Raw genomic sequence first — 15,214 nt, 5'->3', positions numbered from 1 at the left:
CTTCAGACCTAACTAATTCAATCCCAGAGTGTATGATGCTGACATCTGGAACAGAGAAGTGATACTTAAGTGATACATAACACTCTGACGAGTTCACCCTGCAACAAATGAGTCAGAACTTAGATGTAGACTGCATGAACATAAATAGCTTAAAAGTGTTTCTTTTTTTCTTAAGAAACAGACTCTGTGCAATTGGCAAACACATAGTGTGAGTGTTTGTTTAGAACTATATAGTAACCAAAGTAGAGATGGACCGATCCGATATTAGGTATCGGTATCGGTCCGATACTGACCTAAATTACTGGATCGGATATCGGAGAAAAATAAAAAATGTAATCCGATCCATTAAATATCACGAAAGCACCTCACAAAACTTGCAACACGCCGTAACTCACCTCAGAACGTTAGCACGTCGGAGCAGTATGCATCACGTGATAGAGCGGCTGTGGCATGCGGGACCTGTAGGTGGTCTGGATAGCATTTGGAGCTTCGCTAGCAACCCGGCATTTCATCTCTGACAAAGTTATCCCCGAGAGAAGTAAAGCAAGTGTGTAAGTCCATCTCTGAATGTTTGTAAAGCATTCCTGCGTTAAGCTTACCAAACGACATATGGAGCGACTGCCTCTTCTGGCTGCTACTTCAATCATGAAACTGCTTAATGATCAGCTGATCGGCTTTTCTGTCGCGAGTCCGTCTCTCTGGTTTGTTTTTGGTCCACTTTGCACCAGAAAGAGGAAACCAGCGGCTGAACAACAGCAGCACGTTTAAGCTTGATAAGCTGTTGTTAGAATGTATTTAATATTACTTTCTACAGCAGGATCTTTTTCTGTAGCTGACGGCTGGTAACTGTGCAGGGGCGGATCTAGCAAAGTTTAGCCAGGGGGGCCGATAGGGCATGAACAGGGAAAAGGGGGCACAAAGACACACTTTTCTTTCTTATTCTCATTTAAAATGTCGAGCTTTTAATAAATAATTATCTGAATCTTACACCCAAAGTTTTAATTTGATGTAAAATGAATAGAAGTCCATTACTGTATATAGTGACTATTAAGTCTAATATATATACCCTAGTAAGCTATAGTACTTTTTCCTTTGGGAAGGTACCATCTGTGCAGTCTGCAATTTTGTTGAAGAAAGATGTTGAATCTATTTAATATTTCTTGAAAAATAATTGATTTCTGTGCTTTTTTTTTTCACACTGCATCAAATTAAGGTTGATTACGTTGATTAAGCATCATGAGGTGGCGCGTGAGGGGTGGTTCCCTATTTTTTATTTATTTATTTTTGTTGTTGCTGGGAGTTGGAACCCTATTAGTTAGGTTGCTTAATATTTACGCTAAGTACTCTTTAAAATACCAGAATAGGGAGGATGGTGTAGGTTTAAGTTTATTAGATTGATCAGTATTGCTGAACTATGAAATATTTTTTTTGTATACAGGTATAACAGAATAGCTTTAGTGTAGTTGTTGTTTTAAACTTGAGTATGAACTTATACAAAATGCAGCAAGATATTTAAAAAAAAACAGTTTTGTTGATTAAAAAACACTATATTGGATTCATATCGGTATCGGCAGATATCCAAATTCATGATATCGGTATCGGTATCGGACATAAAAAAGTGGTATCGTGCCATCTCTAAACCAAAGTAGTTTTTTTGTTTTCAAATAAAGCCAGATAAATTTCATTCTCTTACTGCAATAATAAGATCTGTAATTCTTGCTTTGTAAGCACTAAACCTCTGGTTCACTTAGAAATAATGTCAACATCTTTTTCAGTTTTTGCACTCATGCTGTAACTAGTTTTGGTGGCCTGTATGATGATGTCAAACACATTACAGAGCTGGTTCATTTTCACATATTTGACGACTCTCAGTCTCAAAAGTATGCTGCTGATCTTAATTTAATTCAATTCAATTTGCCTCTAGGTGCTTTATATTCTGAGATAAAGACCTCACAATAATACAGTAAATGAACTGGGTCGCCATGTTCCCTGTAAAAAGATTAACAGATATAGGAATAAAATGAGCAATCCACTGCAGATAAAGCTCAGCAGGAAAGCTGGAAAAGTCTGTCGTCAGAGTGTTTCATGTGCTTTGATTAGGCTCCGTTGTGGACATATACACGGACAACTGGAAACCCAACAGCTGATTAGTCCTTTTACAAAGACTGGATTTTAGAAAATAATATATAGATATCAAGTATGTAATAAAACCCATACCTTCACTGTTAAGAAGTTATATTGCAGCATCTTGGACTCAATTGTTTGCGTTTGACTGTTTTAATTTTTGAATGCTCCAAATACCACTATTGACATTCACACTCCATAGCACTAGGTGGCGATAATGCTACTTGCCAGAAACAAAAGTGCATCCGCTTCTGTTGCTAAAATTATGCTACACATAAAAAATGTTCAGAGCATGCCAGGTCTTACAAGTTTAACCTTCTTCGGTTACACTGTTTGTCTGTTAAGCTTTAACTGGAAGTTAGCATTAACAGCCATTTAAGAAATCTAACGATAACCTAAGCTAGTTAGCTGTCTACTCGTATAAGTTCTGATAGCAGCTAAGATAACTGAACGGTCATCTAACCGGGCTAATAGCGAGAGTAAACGGTAAGTGGTGTGTTTGTCTCCCATCTGATTTGGGCGTTAAATAGAATTATTTAACGCCCAAATCAGCGCTTTTATCAATGAAAGGAGCCTCGGATACAGAGAAATAGTCTTTATAGCGGCGGTTAATGTTAGCAGAATCTGTCAAGTTCGATGTTGTTTCCCATACACAGTGTGGCGTCTATGTCAATACAACGCAACTAAAACTTAATTGAACATTTGTACACTGTCTTTCTTTCGAACCCATTCATAGTCACCTTATTAAAGTTGCTGTAAAGTACAACGTCGTTCTCTTGTAGTCTTTAATGCTACAGTCACTGGTATATGTCGGCATAAAGTCTCTGAAACTAAACAAGTTGGTCCATGGTTGAGACATCCAGCACCTCCTTTTGCATTTATGTGGTATGGTCAGATGAAGTAGTGTTTGTTTGTTTGTTTTGTCCATGCTTCTCGTGTCTGTAATTCCGATTACCCAGCTTTGAGTTCAGGGTCTTATTGACTCTTGCATTCTTGCATTCAAGGGGCTTTTTTGAGTGTTAACAGTATTATTTCAAAGTGTACTGTAACCTGAGCTAAATTATCTGTGAAAACGTTTGCTTAAATGTGGACGTGACTATTGTAACGTAATGTAATATACGTGTTTAAACTGCTTCTGTGCATGCAGGTAAAACGCACGAACCATCTCCTGCAGTTTCTCGGTCCGAACTCATTCTCAATGGATGTCAGCATTGCTGTATCACTAATTCGAGGCCAGATGGGGACCGTAGTCGAGCGAGCAGTAAATGGAGCGGTCGAGACGGTGCTGGCCGAGATGCTTAAAGTGGTCGGAGTCAAATTTGAGGAGTTAAAGGCTCAAGTGGTGCAGATGAAGAGGGACATGATGACGCTGCAGAGTGAGAAGGCTCAAAAAGAGAAGGAGAACGATAACATTCGGGCCAAGCTGCGTTACACGGAGCTGAAGCTAAAGTACTACAGGCAAGGAGTGGAGGAGGAGCTGCAGCAGAGAGCCTCTGCTTCTACCCTAGTCTGGATTCAGCCACCAACTCTAACACGAACACAGAGAAGCAGATCTGGCATTTCCCCAACAAAGACCCTGTCATCGTTCTCAGTTCAGGCCAGGACTGCTGAGGGAGCGTTGATGAGGAACAGCAACAGTACGTACCAATGAAATGCTTGAGTCCTGGTTTCTCTTGTGCTGACTGTACTCTTTCTTATGTTTCTAGTCCCAGAATGCACCTCACCAAACAGCATGAACAGGCAAAAAGTCAGAGTGTCCTGCCCTTCAAACGTGGCCCACGCTGACTCATCTGACCTGCTGCTTCCTGCTTCACTCACTTTGAATGTGGCTGGAGAATCTCTGGACAGCAGTACAGGTACACAGTGCGTGCGTACATGTTTTCTCTCTCATCACTGAGAACATCACTAAATCTTTAGATGAACATTACTGTAGTTTTACTATTACTTTATTTTTTATTTATATAGCACTGCATCACAGCAGCAGTTTACTCAAGGCGGGTGTTGCTACTTAGGAGAGTAGCAAGCCCTTAGGCAATGAGCTTAATGTAGGTTGGCATGTTGTGACACAATGTAGCCTTACACCAGTGGTTCTTAACCTTGTTGGGGGTACAGAACCCCACCAGTTTCATATGTGCATTCACTGAACCCCTCTTTAGTGAAAAATAAAATAGGATTTTTTTCAAATTCAAGACATACATATATTTTTTACTGGTGCACAAAATGAGCCTTGCATATCACGGCTGAGGCTCTGCCGAACCCCTGAGACAGACTCACCGAACCCCTAGGGTTCGATCGAACCCAGGTTAAGAACCACTGCCTTACACTGATATGTTAGACTAAGTACATGTTGTTTCTACAGTGTTGTTCTGTCCTAGCTCAGACCCAGTTCAGTGTAAGAAAGTTGAAGAGGTGGATGAGTGTGAATGGGCCATTCTGCACTCTAATACAGAAGGCATGGATAGTGCCATAGCCTCGTCTCCTGCCCCGGCTCCGAATTTAGATGATGGGCAGCAGTCAGGGGATTCCTCTCTGTCTCCAGATGGCGCCACCTATGCAGCTAGCTCCACGCTGCTCTTCTCTGTTCCAGAGGTAACAGCTCATTCAAATCAAGTTTTCCAGATTTGATATATCACAAGGTTTTGTTTTGTTTTTTAATTTACATTTCTTTAAAAAAAAACCCTGATAAAACGTGTTTTTGGAGTATTAAAGGAAATCCTGGTAGGTAAAAAGGAAACCAGGGATATATTGTCAGGAGTCACTGAAGTAGGGCTGTTCGATATAACGATATATATCGGATGACGATATAGAAATGTCTATTGTTTCATTTTACGCTATCGTTTGTTTTGTGGTGTTGCAAAATAAACTGTTTACAGCAATATTTGTTCATGGTTCTGATGTCACTGTAGTTATTATTAATTTCTTAAAGTTCTCTCTTTCTCTTATATTTAATATAACCACACTACGGACGGACAAGCGCCTGTTTTTATGCGTTGTCGTTAGCAACAACCACAGTAAAACCATCGCATGTCCGCTTGTTTATTTTCCACATAAACCTTTCACAATAAAGCTCTAGATCCTGTTGAGACTTTTCAAAATAAATGGAATCACATGAAAAAGTATGCAGAGTATTTACGGATGAGAAGTAAAAAAGAGCCGTCAGGTGCTAAAAAATAAACCTTAGACTCCAACGTTAGAACAGGCTTCTCCCCGCAGCACGCCGTGTAAGAAATACTCACAAAGGAAACGGCGCCGTTACAACTTCTGTCTAAAAATGCATCGTTAAAACACTCGACTCCAGCTACACGACACCCAGCAGGAAACACTTCACCTGCCCGAGATTCACAGAATTTACAGAAAATGTTAAATTTTTTGTGATTTATATTGTTATCGGGACGATAGATGTTTCATATCGGGATATGAGAGTTTGGTCATATCGCACAGCCCTACACTGAAGCTTGTCAGGAAGCATGGAAGCAGAAAAGTGTAATGGCACAGAGTCAAAACATTTGCCTCAGGGCTCGATCTCATCCTGCTGGCAAGGTTTATATCGTATGAGACAATGCGCTACAGAAATGAATGCATGTGTAAATGACCTGAAATGAATACAGTTCCTAAAACTGTATTTTTACATTCTAACACAGAAATATTTAGACTTTCTTTTCAGTTCAGTTTTATTAAGCCTTATGTAGGTATTTTAATAAAGTACAGGCTCTTTTATTTTCAATTTCCAAGCTAATGCACTTGTAAATTCCAGTTTGTCTCCTGTTTCAAACTAGGTGAAGCATGAGGCACAGGAAGAAGAGAAGGAGGTGATCTATATAAAAGAGGAGCCAGAGGAAGAGCAAGAGGTGATGGCCACCCTGCTGCTTGACTGCCACGAACAGCAGGGTCATCAGCCAGAGTCAGAGGTGAGGTTACAGTTGTGGGGCACAATTTTCAAGAACATAAGTTACATTTGTGTTCACTGTAACTTTTATTTAATCTAAGAGCTGTAGGGCACTCGGGGAGTACATGTCCCATCGTGGTCAAGTCTCTATTTGTTTTAAAGGTTTAACAAGTGGTTCTTCCTTTTCTCCATCTACTGTCAAAGACCAAAGAGAATATATTGATAAACAGCTGCTAATCTCAAAGTGACAGCCACTTTATTCAACCTTAAAGATGTTCTAACTTTAAATATTTATTTTTAGCTAGGATGTCCTTATCTAAAGAGCTTGCATGAAGCAGAGACAAAGACAGAATGCATGGGACATTTTCTTGGGGGCAAGATCATCTCCCCCTCCTTTTTTTTTTTTTCTCCTCCATAAGTTGCATCCTGGACGATGAGCATTTGGATGTCAGTCTTTGCACCATTGTAGTTTAATCCCAGCCGTTATCTGACACCACGCTGTGAAGAAGTCTTCTATAAGCTGGATTGTCTGAGCGCTCCAGGTCTTTTAAAGGATTCTTAGTAAACGCTCGTTCACAGCTTTGCTGGAATTCATGACGTTGAAAGATGGTCAAACAAAAAAGATAAGGAAACGTCAAAGGACCAAACATTGAGCGAGTGCACTGACATTTATATGAAGTGGTGTTAAAAACTGTTTGCCCCCTTCCTGACTCTACATGTTTCATCTCAAAAGCCACACATCATGCCGAGATCTAAGAAACACCTGAGAAACAAAGTCACTGACATCTGAAAAGGTTACAAATGCATTGTTGAACCATACTGGGAGCCATTAAACACAAATGTGGTGAAGCTTCCCAGGAGTGCGGCCGGCCTACCAAACATTAACGAACCGCAGGCTTTACGTGTCTCAGTTAAGGTCAGAGTTCATGATTCAACAATAAGGAGTCTGGGCAAAAATGGCCTACATGGGAGAGTTGAAGGAAAAAGCCTCTGCTACACACAAAAGCTCATCTCACATTTGTCAGAAAACATCTTGATGATGCCCCGGACTTTTGGGAAAATACTCTGCGGACTGACGAGACAAAAGCTGAACTTTTTGTTCAGTTTGAGTCGCATTACACGTGGCTAGCACAGAAAAGAAACATCACAGCAACCTGTGGTGGTGGTAGTGTGGTGGTCTCTGGCTGTTTTGCTGCCTTAAGAAAAACAAAATAAAGACGTTGGAGGAGCCTGGTCCTGACCTGAATCTGCCTGAGGTGCTGGGATGTGAGGCTGTTCACTCTGCTACGTGACTGAATCACAAACAAGATTCCTCCACAGCGCTGTAAAAAACCTCTTTGCCAGTTATTGCAAATGTTTGATTGCTAAGAGTCGTCCAACTAATTATTATGTTTAGGGGGCAGTAAGTTTTTCACACAGGATCGTGTAGGTTTGGATTTTTCCCCCTTCATTTAGAAACTGCATTTTGTTTAGTTCTGATATTTTTGTCTAATATTTACATTTGTTTGATGATCTGAAACATTTTACTGTGACAAACATTCAAAAAAACTCTTTTTCACACCACTGTACTTCTTTTTGTGTTTCTGACCATTTAAAGCAGTTTACACTACAAAACACTTTGACTCAGGCACGTGCCACTGTTACTTTATGACATATCCACAGCTACGGCCATTTTAGCATTACCAGTTGCACGTGCATGTCATTGGACTGAACAAATGGTTGTAAGCTCAACAACAGACTGAAGGACAGTTTTGGAAAACTCTCGTGGAATCCTGTTATTGCAGACTATCGAATACAATGAATGCTTTCATCTCTGTGCTCAGCCTCAACCGTCAGTGACAGAGTGCCCAAGTGCTGCAGGATGCCAAAGAAATACTACAGCCTTCAGCTCAGCTGGACGAAGCACCCGTGAGTTGATGTGAATAACTGTCGATCATGTCTGTATGCTTCTAGTCTAATTTTACTAGATATGATAAAAAGTTCTGGGACTTGTCCTAAAACCTTTTATCCCTCAGCTGTAAAAGGCTTTCGGGATGGTATCGTCACCCTGCTGGGTTTCCAGGTGATGTTGACACTCGAGTTTTTGGTTGCTATAGCTCGAGAACAAAGTGATGAAAGAGGTTTATCGCTGTGACGTGGCTTAATATAGCCTCACAACTGGAACTTAGAGTGGGCTCTTTCTGTGTGTGCACTCTCAGATTCAGCACCTCAGTCAGCTGCCATCTTGCCACCTGGCGTCCCACCTCGCCAAGCCGTGCGACCCTGGGCTAAAGACCTTAGTCTTTATGAAGAATACAAAATGCGGAGGAGTGAGCTTCGTCGCCGAAACATGACAAAGCGCAGAGAACTGGAGAAATCGTTACCTCAACCGCTGCTGGCAGATCTGGTCAGTCCACCTCAAATTGTTGAGGACAGAAGGTTTCTGCATATTTACGTTAAAAAAGTGCCTCATTTATAAAGGCATCAAGTGAACCTGAAAAATAAAGGTGATTTTGTGTTGAAGGTGCGGGAGCGTCGAGAGAAGACCAGACTGAGGGTAGCCAGGTGGAGGGCAAAACGGAAACTCCAGGCCTGCCTTAACCAGATGCAGGTCGGTGATTCCACCACAGTCTCTGCACTCAGACATTTCTTTTGGAAATGGTCTGTTTCTTTCTCATGAATGAGATCTCCATCTCTCAGGGCTTAAGGTGGAAATTGATTAAAAACATTTGCATGGAGATTTTGGTGGTCAGTGAATAAAAACATTTTTGCAAACTATTTTTGACGTATTTCAGTAATATCAAGAATTTAAAACGTGTATATGACAATCAAAAAGAAATTTCACAATATTTTTCATTTTTACCCAAAGTTACCTTGAATGCTTTGGGAGGCATTTCTCTGGTAGCTGCCAGAGTATTGTTTACCTCAGTGGGTGTGGACTGTTCACAACTATTCAGTGTAGAGCAGAGGTCTCGGACCCCGGTCCTCGAGCTCCGGTGTCGTGCAACTTTCTACACCTGAATACAATTAGCAGGTCATTAGCAAGACTCTATAGAACTTGACTGCACGCTGAGGTGGCAGCTCAGCCATTTGATTCATGTTACAGCAGCTCATGTGTGAATGAACAATAAAAGTGCTTTTAGAAGGACATTTTTCCAAACACTTACTTAAACTTACTTGAGTAGGGTTAGGGGTCGCCACCTCAGCATGCAGCCAAGTGCTATAGAGTCTTGCTAATGACATGCTAATTGTAACAAGGACACATGGAAAAGTTTCAGGACAGCGGCCCTCGAGGACCGGAGTTTGAGACCCTGCCATCGAACATACATTCCTGGCAGGTATTAAATCTCGAGTTGGTCGTGTGACTGTTGTCTGTGTCAGCGACACACCGCTGCGTGATCACTGACAGTGATGAGTGTTAGTGTCTGTGATATCCAGTGTTGCTCAAGTTAGTAAGTAATTAGTTACTAATTACTGATTACTTCTCCAAGAAAGTAATCCCGGTACTTTACTGATTACTTATTTTCAAAAGTAATTAGTTTCATTACTTGCCTTTTATGAATGTGTTACACAACCTGAAGACGTAATAAAGCAACAGACCTTTCAGCCCAATTCTGTTTTTTCTGCATAATCCATCTTTCATCTGTCATACTGGAGCTGCTAACATAAAGTAGTGTAAGTGAGAATGTGAGGGCTGTACCGTGGGAAACACAACCTGCTTTGGATTCCTGGATTCAAAGGGAGTGTTTTCTGTTTCCATTGCATTGTTTTTCAACGGACAACAAAGATGGCACAGAGACATTCAGCAACACAAACTCAAGTCCATATCTGACGACCTGTCCGTTCATGTTTTGGAGATTATCATCATTTTATCAGTTTGTGGCTGCCTTAACAGGTGTGCCGAGAAAACGTAGCCAGCTGTTTGATTTGATCATCTGTGTGATCTGCATATATTTGTTCTTGATTGTGTCCACACAGTGTCTCTGCCTGCCTCACAGACTCTTGTCTCCACCCGGTTTCCATCACATTATTCTGATACTAAAATCTTTGTCTGCTATAGATATAGATGTAGATGTATACATACATCTCTCTCTACATCATGTATGTATGTGGTTAGAGAGAGATGTATGTGTAGAGATATAGTTTATTTTATTATTTATATGTATATCTATGATATTTTCAGAATTGAATATAGGAGCGTGAGACTAACAGGAGTGGCCTCCACCTCTGCTGTTAACTCCAGTTTCAACGTTTCTCCTCAGTCGAAAGCAAAAGGAGAATCAGGCACTTTGTAATTCACATTAGAAGTTCAGTGGTGCAGCGATTAGCCTCACAGCAAGAAGGTCCTGAGTTCGATTCCACAGTCCAAAGACATGCAGTTAATTGTTATTCTTTGTCCTTCTGTAACTGTAACCCTCAGAGAGCCTCTCAGTCTCGCTGGTTATTGACCTGTAGTTGTAGATCTGTTAGAAACCTTCTTTGGCAAATTGAAATTCACACCCATTCTCTCTGTCTGTTTAAAGTTGAATAATTAAGCTGCTTACCAATCAGCCACGCCTTTGCTGCTTTGTTCCCTGTCAGGCCTTTGGAGACACTCAAGGTCTTTCTCAGACTGGCTTTGCCATCAGCAGTCAGCAGCAGCCCAGATCAGCTTGTGGTAAGTTGTGGCTCAGATGACTTTTCACACATCTTTTCAAACTGCCTGCTGCTCCTCAAAAACACACTTTGGAGCTCAAGTTCCAAACTGTGAATATTTAATGTTCATGTTATATTTTTCCTTTTTATTTTAAATAAATTTGCAGGAATTACAGTAATTATGAGGTATCGTTTATAGACTTGTGAGAATTTTTCTCCATTTTGGAATAAGGCAGTATGACTAAATGGGAACTGTTGAATCTCCAAATACTTTCCAGATGTACTGCACACTGGAGCCTGGATGGTCAACCCTTCCTTTTACTTTGCCAGATGGAAACTGTAAAAGAAGTCATGTTCACAGAGAAAACTTTCTAAGCCAGCCGTATATAAGTCCAGTAAAGCTCACTGTCTGCTCAGTGAGGCTCAGCAGGTGGTGCTACACTTTTCGTTTGTCACTTCAACCAGCTGCTCTATGTTGTGTTTCAGCTTCCACCTCCAGCACTCAGCAGAGACAGAGCTCGGCATCGAATAACATCCCACGGATGTCTACATCCACTTCCACCCTGGTTCTGAAAGGCCCCAACATGGCTCCACATGAGCACGCTGTGGCACTTTCCTACCCCCATGGCAACATCTCTCCACAGAGACTCTCTCTGACAGACACTATCTTACAGTGAGCTAACACTGCTCCATTCACAGAACTCAGATTTATCTTTACTCGACACGTAAGGAAACCAAGGTTTCGGGTCAGCGTTTGCAGCGTTTGCAGCGTTTGCAGCGGCCACTATGGATCATTTTGTCTTAAATGTTGTAATCCGGTACTGTCAGTATCAGAAAGCCCCAAATCCTTAAACTAACATCCATCACACAGTTAAATACACAATAAACATTTGCCATACCCTTCACGAGGACTATTGTTATTTTCATCAAATCTCTGTGTTTATATGTACAAACCTTCACTGTATCCTTTAACATATCAATACTGAACGTGCAGCTAGACTGGATCATGCCAACTGATACAAGACTGCCAAATCACAACAGTGTTTATAGTGTAAGGCAAATACTGTAACCTCAACAGTAGGATGATCCCTTTAAGCAAGCACTCTAATAGGAGGAAATGAGGCTCAGGGTGGGCAGCCATCTGCTGCGACCAGTTTGGGAAGAAAAGAGGAAGACGGGACAAAGGACATGCTGTGGAAGAGAGCCAGAGATTAATAAGTAATGATTAAATGCAAAGTGGCGTATCAATGCCAAAAAGTGAGTGAAGAAGAAACATTTAGGCCTATTGCAGCATAACTAAGAGGACTCAGGGTCACCTGATCAACCCAAAATACGTGCTTTATCTAAACTGAAAGTCTGAAGCCTAATCTTAATAGTAGAGAGGGTGTCCATCTCCTGAATCCAAACTGGAAGCTGGTTCCACAGAAGAGGCGCCTGAAAGCTGAAGCCTGATCCCATTCTTCTTTTAAACATCCTATTTAGGACAGAGGACAATAACCTTGTTTTAACTGAATTTAGAAACAGGAAATTGGAGGTTATCCACGTGTTTAATTACTTTAAGACATTCCTGTAGTTTAACTAATTGTTGTGTGTTATCTGTCTTCATGGACAGATAAAGCTGAGTATCATTTGCATAGTGAAAATATGTCTTCTAATGATACGGCCTAGGTTAAGCATATATAACTTAAACAGAATTGGTCCTTGTACAGAACCCTGTGGAGTCTGTATAGGATTCCCTATTTATATGGACAAACTGGAGTCTGTTAGATATGATTCAAACCACCGCAGCACAGTATTTTAATTCCCAAAGCATGCTCTTATCACTGTAATAATATATCATGGTCAACAGTATTGAAGCTTTAGTTAATGGTAGGACTTCAAAGACATGTAAAGTAATTACAGAAGTAATTACTGTAAGTAATAATGTGTTTGTACTCGGTCTTTGCTGAATGACGTGTGCCTGATAAATGAAGGTATGAAATCCAGACGTGTTATTGACTCACATTTATTTATTCTGGTTAAACAGATTTTGTTTTCCATTTTCATCATCTTAAAATGTTAATATGTTAACTTTCACTGGTTAGTAACATTTGGAAAACATTTATTCAGACACAGAACGAATTAAAAGCAAATGGCCAGCCTTCATTCTTATTCCCGTTGATGTAAATGACTGTTTTAAAAAGTGAGACCAAACATCTACACAACTTCAATATTCAAAAAATGGAGACTTTGATCATTTGGAAAAGCTGTAGAGCTGCAGCATACACACACATAGTTTATCCGTTTAGCCGCTGATAATCTTATTGGAGATGGCTCCGGGTAGTGTGTAGAAGAGCAGGGCAAGGAACAGCGCTGTGATCAGCAGAATGATGCCGATGATGATGTACTTCTTGTAGCTTCGCCACACCAAGTGAAAGAAACATTTGAAAGGGTTAACGAACCACGAGAAGGAGGTGTCTGGACGACTGCGGGAAAGAGGAGAAAAGCAAATGAAGTGGTTTAGTTCATTACAGATTCTTACAGGCTGAGATGATTACGATGCTTTAGCAACCCTGAATGGGTCACCTGAGAAAGTGTCTAATGTTACGACATTAAAAACGTGATTCCAGAAATCATAACGGCGTCCTGGTGCATCCAGATGATGTGCATTATAAACTGACGGCATTTTCATATTAAATACTAAGGTTAAATGGAACAGCTCAAGTGGGAGAGGGATTTTATTCTGGCACATTAAACCAGTGACTCTCCTGTGTCTGAAAATTAAAGCATATGAGTAATAAGACTAAAACTTTGAATGGAGCAGCTCTCATTTATAGAAACCAAACTGTGAACCCCTGAACACATGACTTCATTTGGACCAGAAACCTCTCTGCAGCTTCTCTCCCACCATAACAGCCTCACAGACATCGTGTCTGCTCCCAGACAATAAAAAAACCAAACAAACCCGAGCAAAAATTACTAAAAAGATAAATGACTCGAGCATCAAAAAGTATAGAATAGAAAAGAATAGAATACATAAGAGAAAGTAATATGATATCCTCAACTGCACCAAAAAGTAAATGAGTAAAATGTGGATCTAGTGTTGTGCAGTCTCTGGTCTGGGAGCGTCTGGCCGTGTGTTATTGTTCTCTTGTAAATGAGATTACACCTGGATTGATCTTTGGGAACAGGCCGTTTATTCTCTCTATATCTATGTGTGCATTGATGCACACATAGATATAGCTCCAGGTTGGGGGGTTGACTCTGTATCCAGTAAGGACCCCCAGGCTACCCAAATATTGTTATTGAAAATGTGTAAATATACCTCAGATTTACAGAAATGTCCCTGTATTCCTTTGACGCATTTTTCGTACATAAATTAGATTGTATTCTGACAGATAAACAGAGCCTTGTGTGGTTATGGTTACTTTGGTTTTGGTAGTGGCTCTGGCTCCTTGCGGGCACGGCCAACAGGATTTTTCTCCGACTCCTCAGCTGTCACAAGATGGAACTCTGCTTCCACTTTCCCCTGGAGGAAGATCGATTGTTTGATGATCTGTATTTGCCTGACTTTATTTTTACATTTGTTTATACACTGCATGTGTGTGTTACGGTGTACTTACGGTCAACTCTCCTGACTTGGTGAAGGGCCACCAGCCTCGTGCTCTCTTCTGCTGAAAGATGGAGATTCTCTCAGTCCCATCTGTCAGCATGTCCGCCTTACACAACTTGGCTGTTTTAGCTCCCCGAGTAAATCCATGGAGGTCTAATTCTAGTGTGCCTGCAGACACACAGTCAGTCAGGTGCACTGCCGTGTTTTATGCAGCCAACACCAGAATCTCTGAATCTCTTTTGTCAAGTTGTTTTTGCCTTCATTCAAGTCATGCACATTTTATCTCCATTATTCATCCTGACTCTCCAGTGCGACTTCTAATACTTTTTGCCATTAAAGATTGTCTTAGAAGGTTTGTCATGTCTTCATGTTTCTTCTGCTTTCAGTGCTTTAAACATTTAGCACCATCTTCAGGTTTTGGGGGTAATTGTTAATAGTTAGCAGGAGTAGTCTTCCTGAATTTCTGCTGTTTCCTGTCCTCCACAGGAATGATTCAAGCATGCTCCTTATACGTTCAAATTGGCAATATGTCCCTGTATTTAATGCCATTATAGCAGCATTTCCCTGAACACAATGCAGTAACACTTTCTATTCTTCAGTGATTGTGAACTAAAGGTGCATCAGGGCACATCACTGTGAAAGAACAGCTCTGCAGCAGAGACATTGAGCTGTTAGCCGTTAAAATGTGTCTGTACTACCTGCCCCGGGAATTCTCGCATGTTATCGCGATAACAGCGTAGCCCCCCCTCAGCCAATGCGGATGCAGCCTCTTACTCCGCTCTGTGGTCAGCAGACTGCAAACACAATCTCTGAGAGCCCTTTTTGAACATCTGGGGACTATATTGCATCACTGGACTCAACACTGCCCACCTTCACCCAGTATGTGACATGGCCCACCAGAGACAATAAAACATTGGACTTACTGTATGCCAACGCAAAAGAGGCATACAGTTTATCACTTCTGCCACCCCTGGAAAGATCTGATCACAACCTGGTGC

At 41.0% G+C, this 15,214-nt stretch overlaps 2 protein-coding genes across 6 annotated transcripts in view; one reads left to right on the top strand and one right to left on the bottom strand.

The window, feature by feature from the left end:
- The first annotated feature begins 2,342 nt into the window (after positions 1 to 2,342).
- Positions 2,343 to 11,529, top strand: LOC146556106 (uncharacterized). 4 transcript variants are annotated; one of them, XM_085248470.1, is made up of 10 exons: positions 2,343 to 2,610; positions 3,272 to 3,761; positions 3,831 to 3,980; positions 4,484 to 4,713; positions 5,901 to 6,032; positions 7,834 to 7,918; positions 8,209 to 8,396; positions 8,514 to 8,600; positions 10,571 to 10,646; positions 10,903 to 11,088. In XM_085248470.1, exons 2-10 carry the CDS (start codon positions 3,323 to 3,325, stop codon positions 10,965 to 10,967), a joined length of 1,452 nt encoding a protein of 483 aa, XP_085104596.1. In that variant the 5' UTR covers positions 2,343 to 2,610; positions 3,272 to 3,322; the 3' UTR covers positions 10,968 to 11,088. The 4 variants fall into 4 exon arrangements, with proteins under 4 accessions (XP_085104596.1, XP_085104597.1, XP_085104595.1 ...); XM_085248471.1 differs by lacking the exon at positions 10,903 to 11,088 and adding an exon at positions 11,111 to 11,529 and having other exon boundaries at positions 2,344 to 2,610; positions 4,664 to 4,713; XM_085248469.1 differs by lacking the exon at positions 10,903 to 11,088 and adding an exon at positions 11,111 to 11,529 and having other exon boundaries at positions 2,345 to 2,610; positions 4,574 to 4,713.
- Positions 11,530 to 12,623: 1,094 nt separating this feature from the next.
- Positions 12,624 to 15,214, bottom strand: part of fer1l6 (fer-1 like family member 6) — a 73,072-nt gene continuing 70,481 nt past the window's right edge. The window contains exons 44-46 of one of the 2 annotated variants that reach the window (XM_085248467.1): positions 14,227 to 14,384; positions 14,032 to 14,132; positions 12,624 to 13,089 (exon numbers count right to left, since the gene is read on the bottom strand). In XM_085248467.1, coding sequence (XP_085104593.1) covers positions 12,909 to 13,089; positions 14,032 to 14,132; positions 14,227 to 14,384 — 440 coding nt within the window. In that variant the 3' untranslated portion in view covers positions 12,624 to 12,908. The remainder of the gene's footprint in view (positions 13,090 to 14,031; positions 14,133 to 14,226; positions 14,385 to 15,214) is intronic. The other variant, XR_014888874.1, reaches the window with a different exon arrangement.

This window comes from Mchenga conophoros, linkage group LG16 (assembly GCF_057382185.1).
Source record: "Mchenga conophoros isolate Kocher_MC1m ecotype Shallow Benthic linkage group LG16, M_conophoros_male_GT1.1, whole genome shotgun sequence".
NCBI lineage: Eukaryota > Metazoa > Chordata > Actinopteri > Cichliformes > Cichlidae > Mchenga > Mchenga conophoros.
The sequence above is the reverse complement of the archived record's forward strand: the minus strand, read 5'-3'. Positions and strand labels throughout refer to the sequence as shown.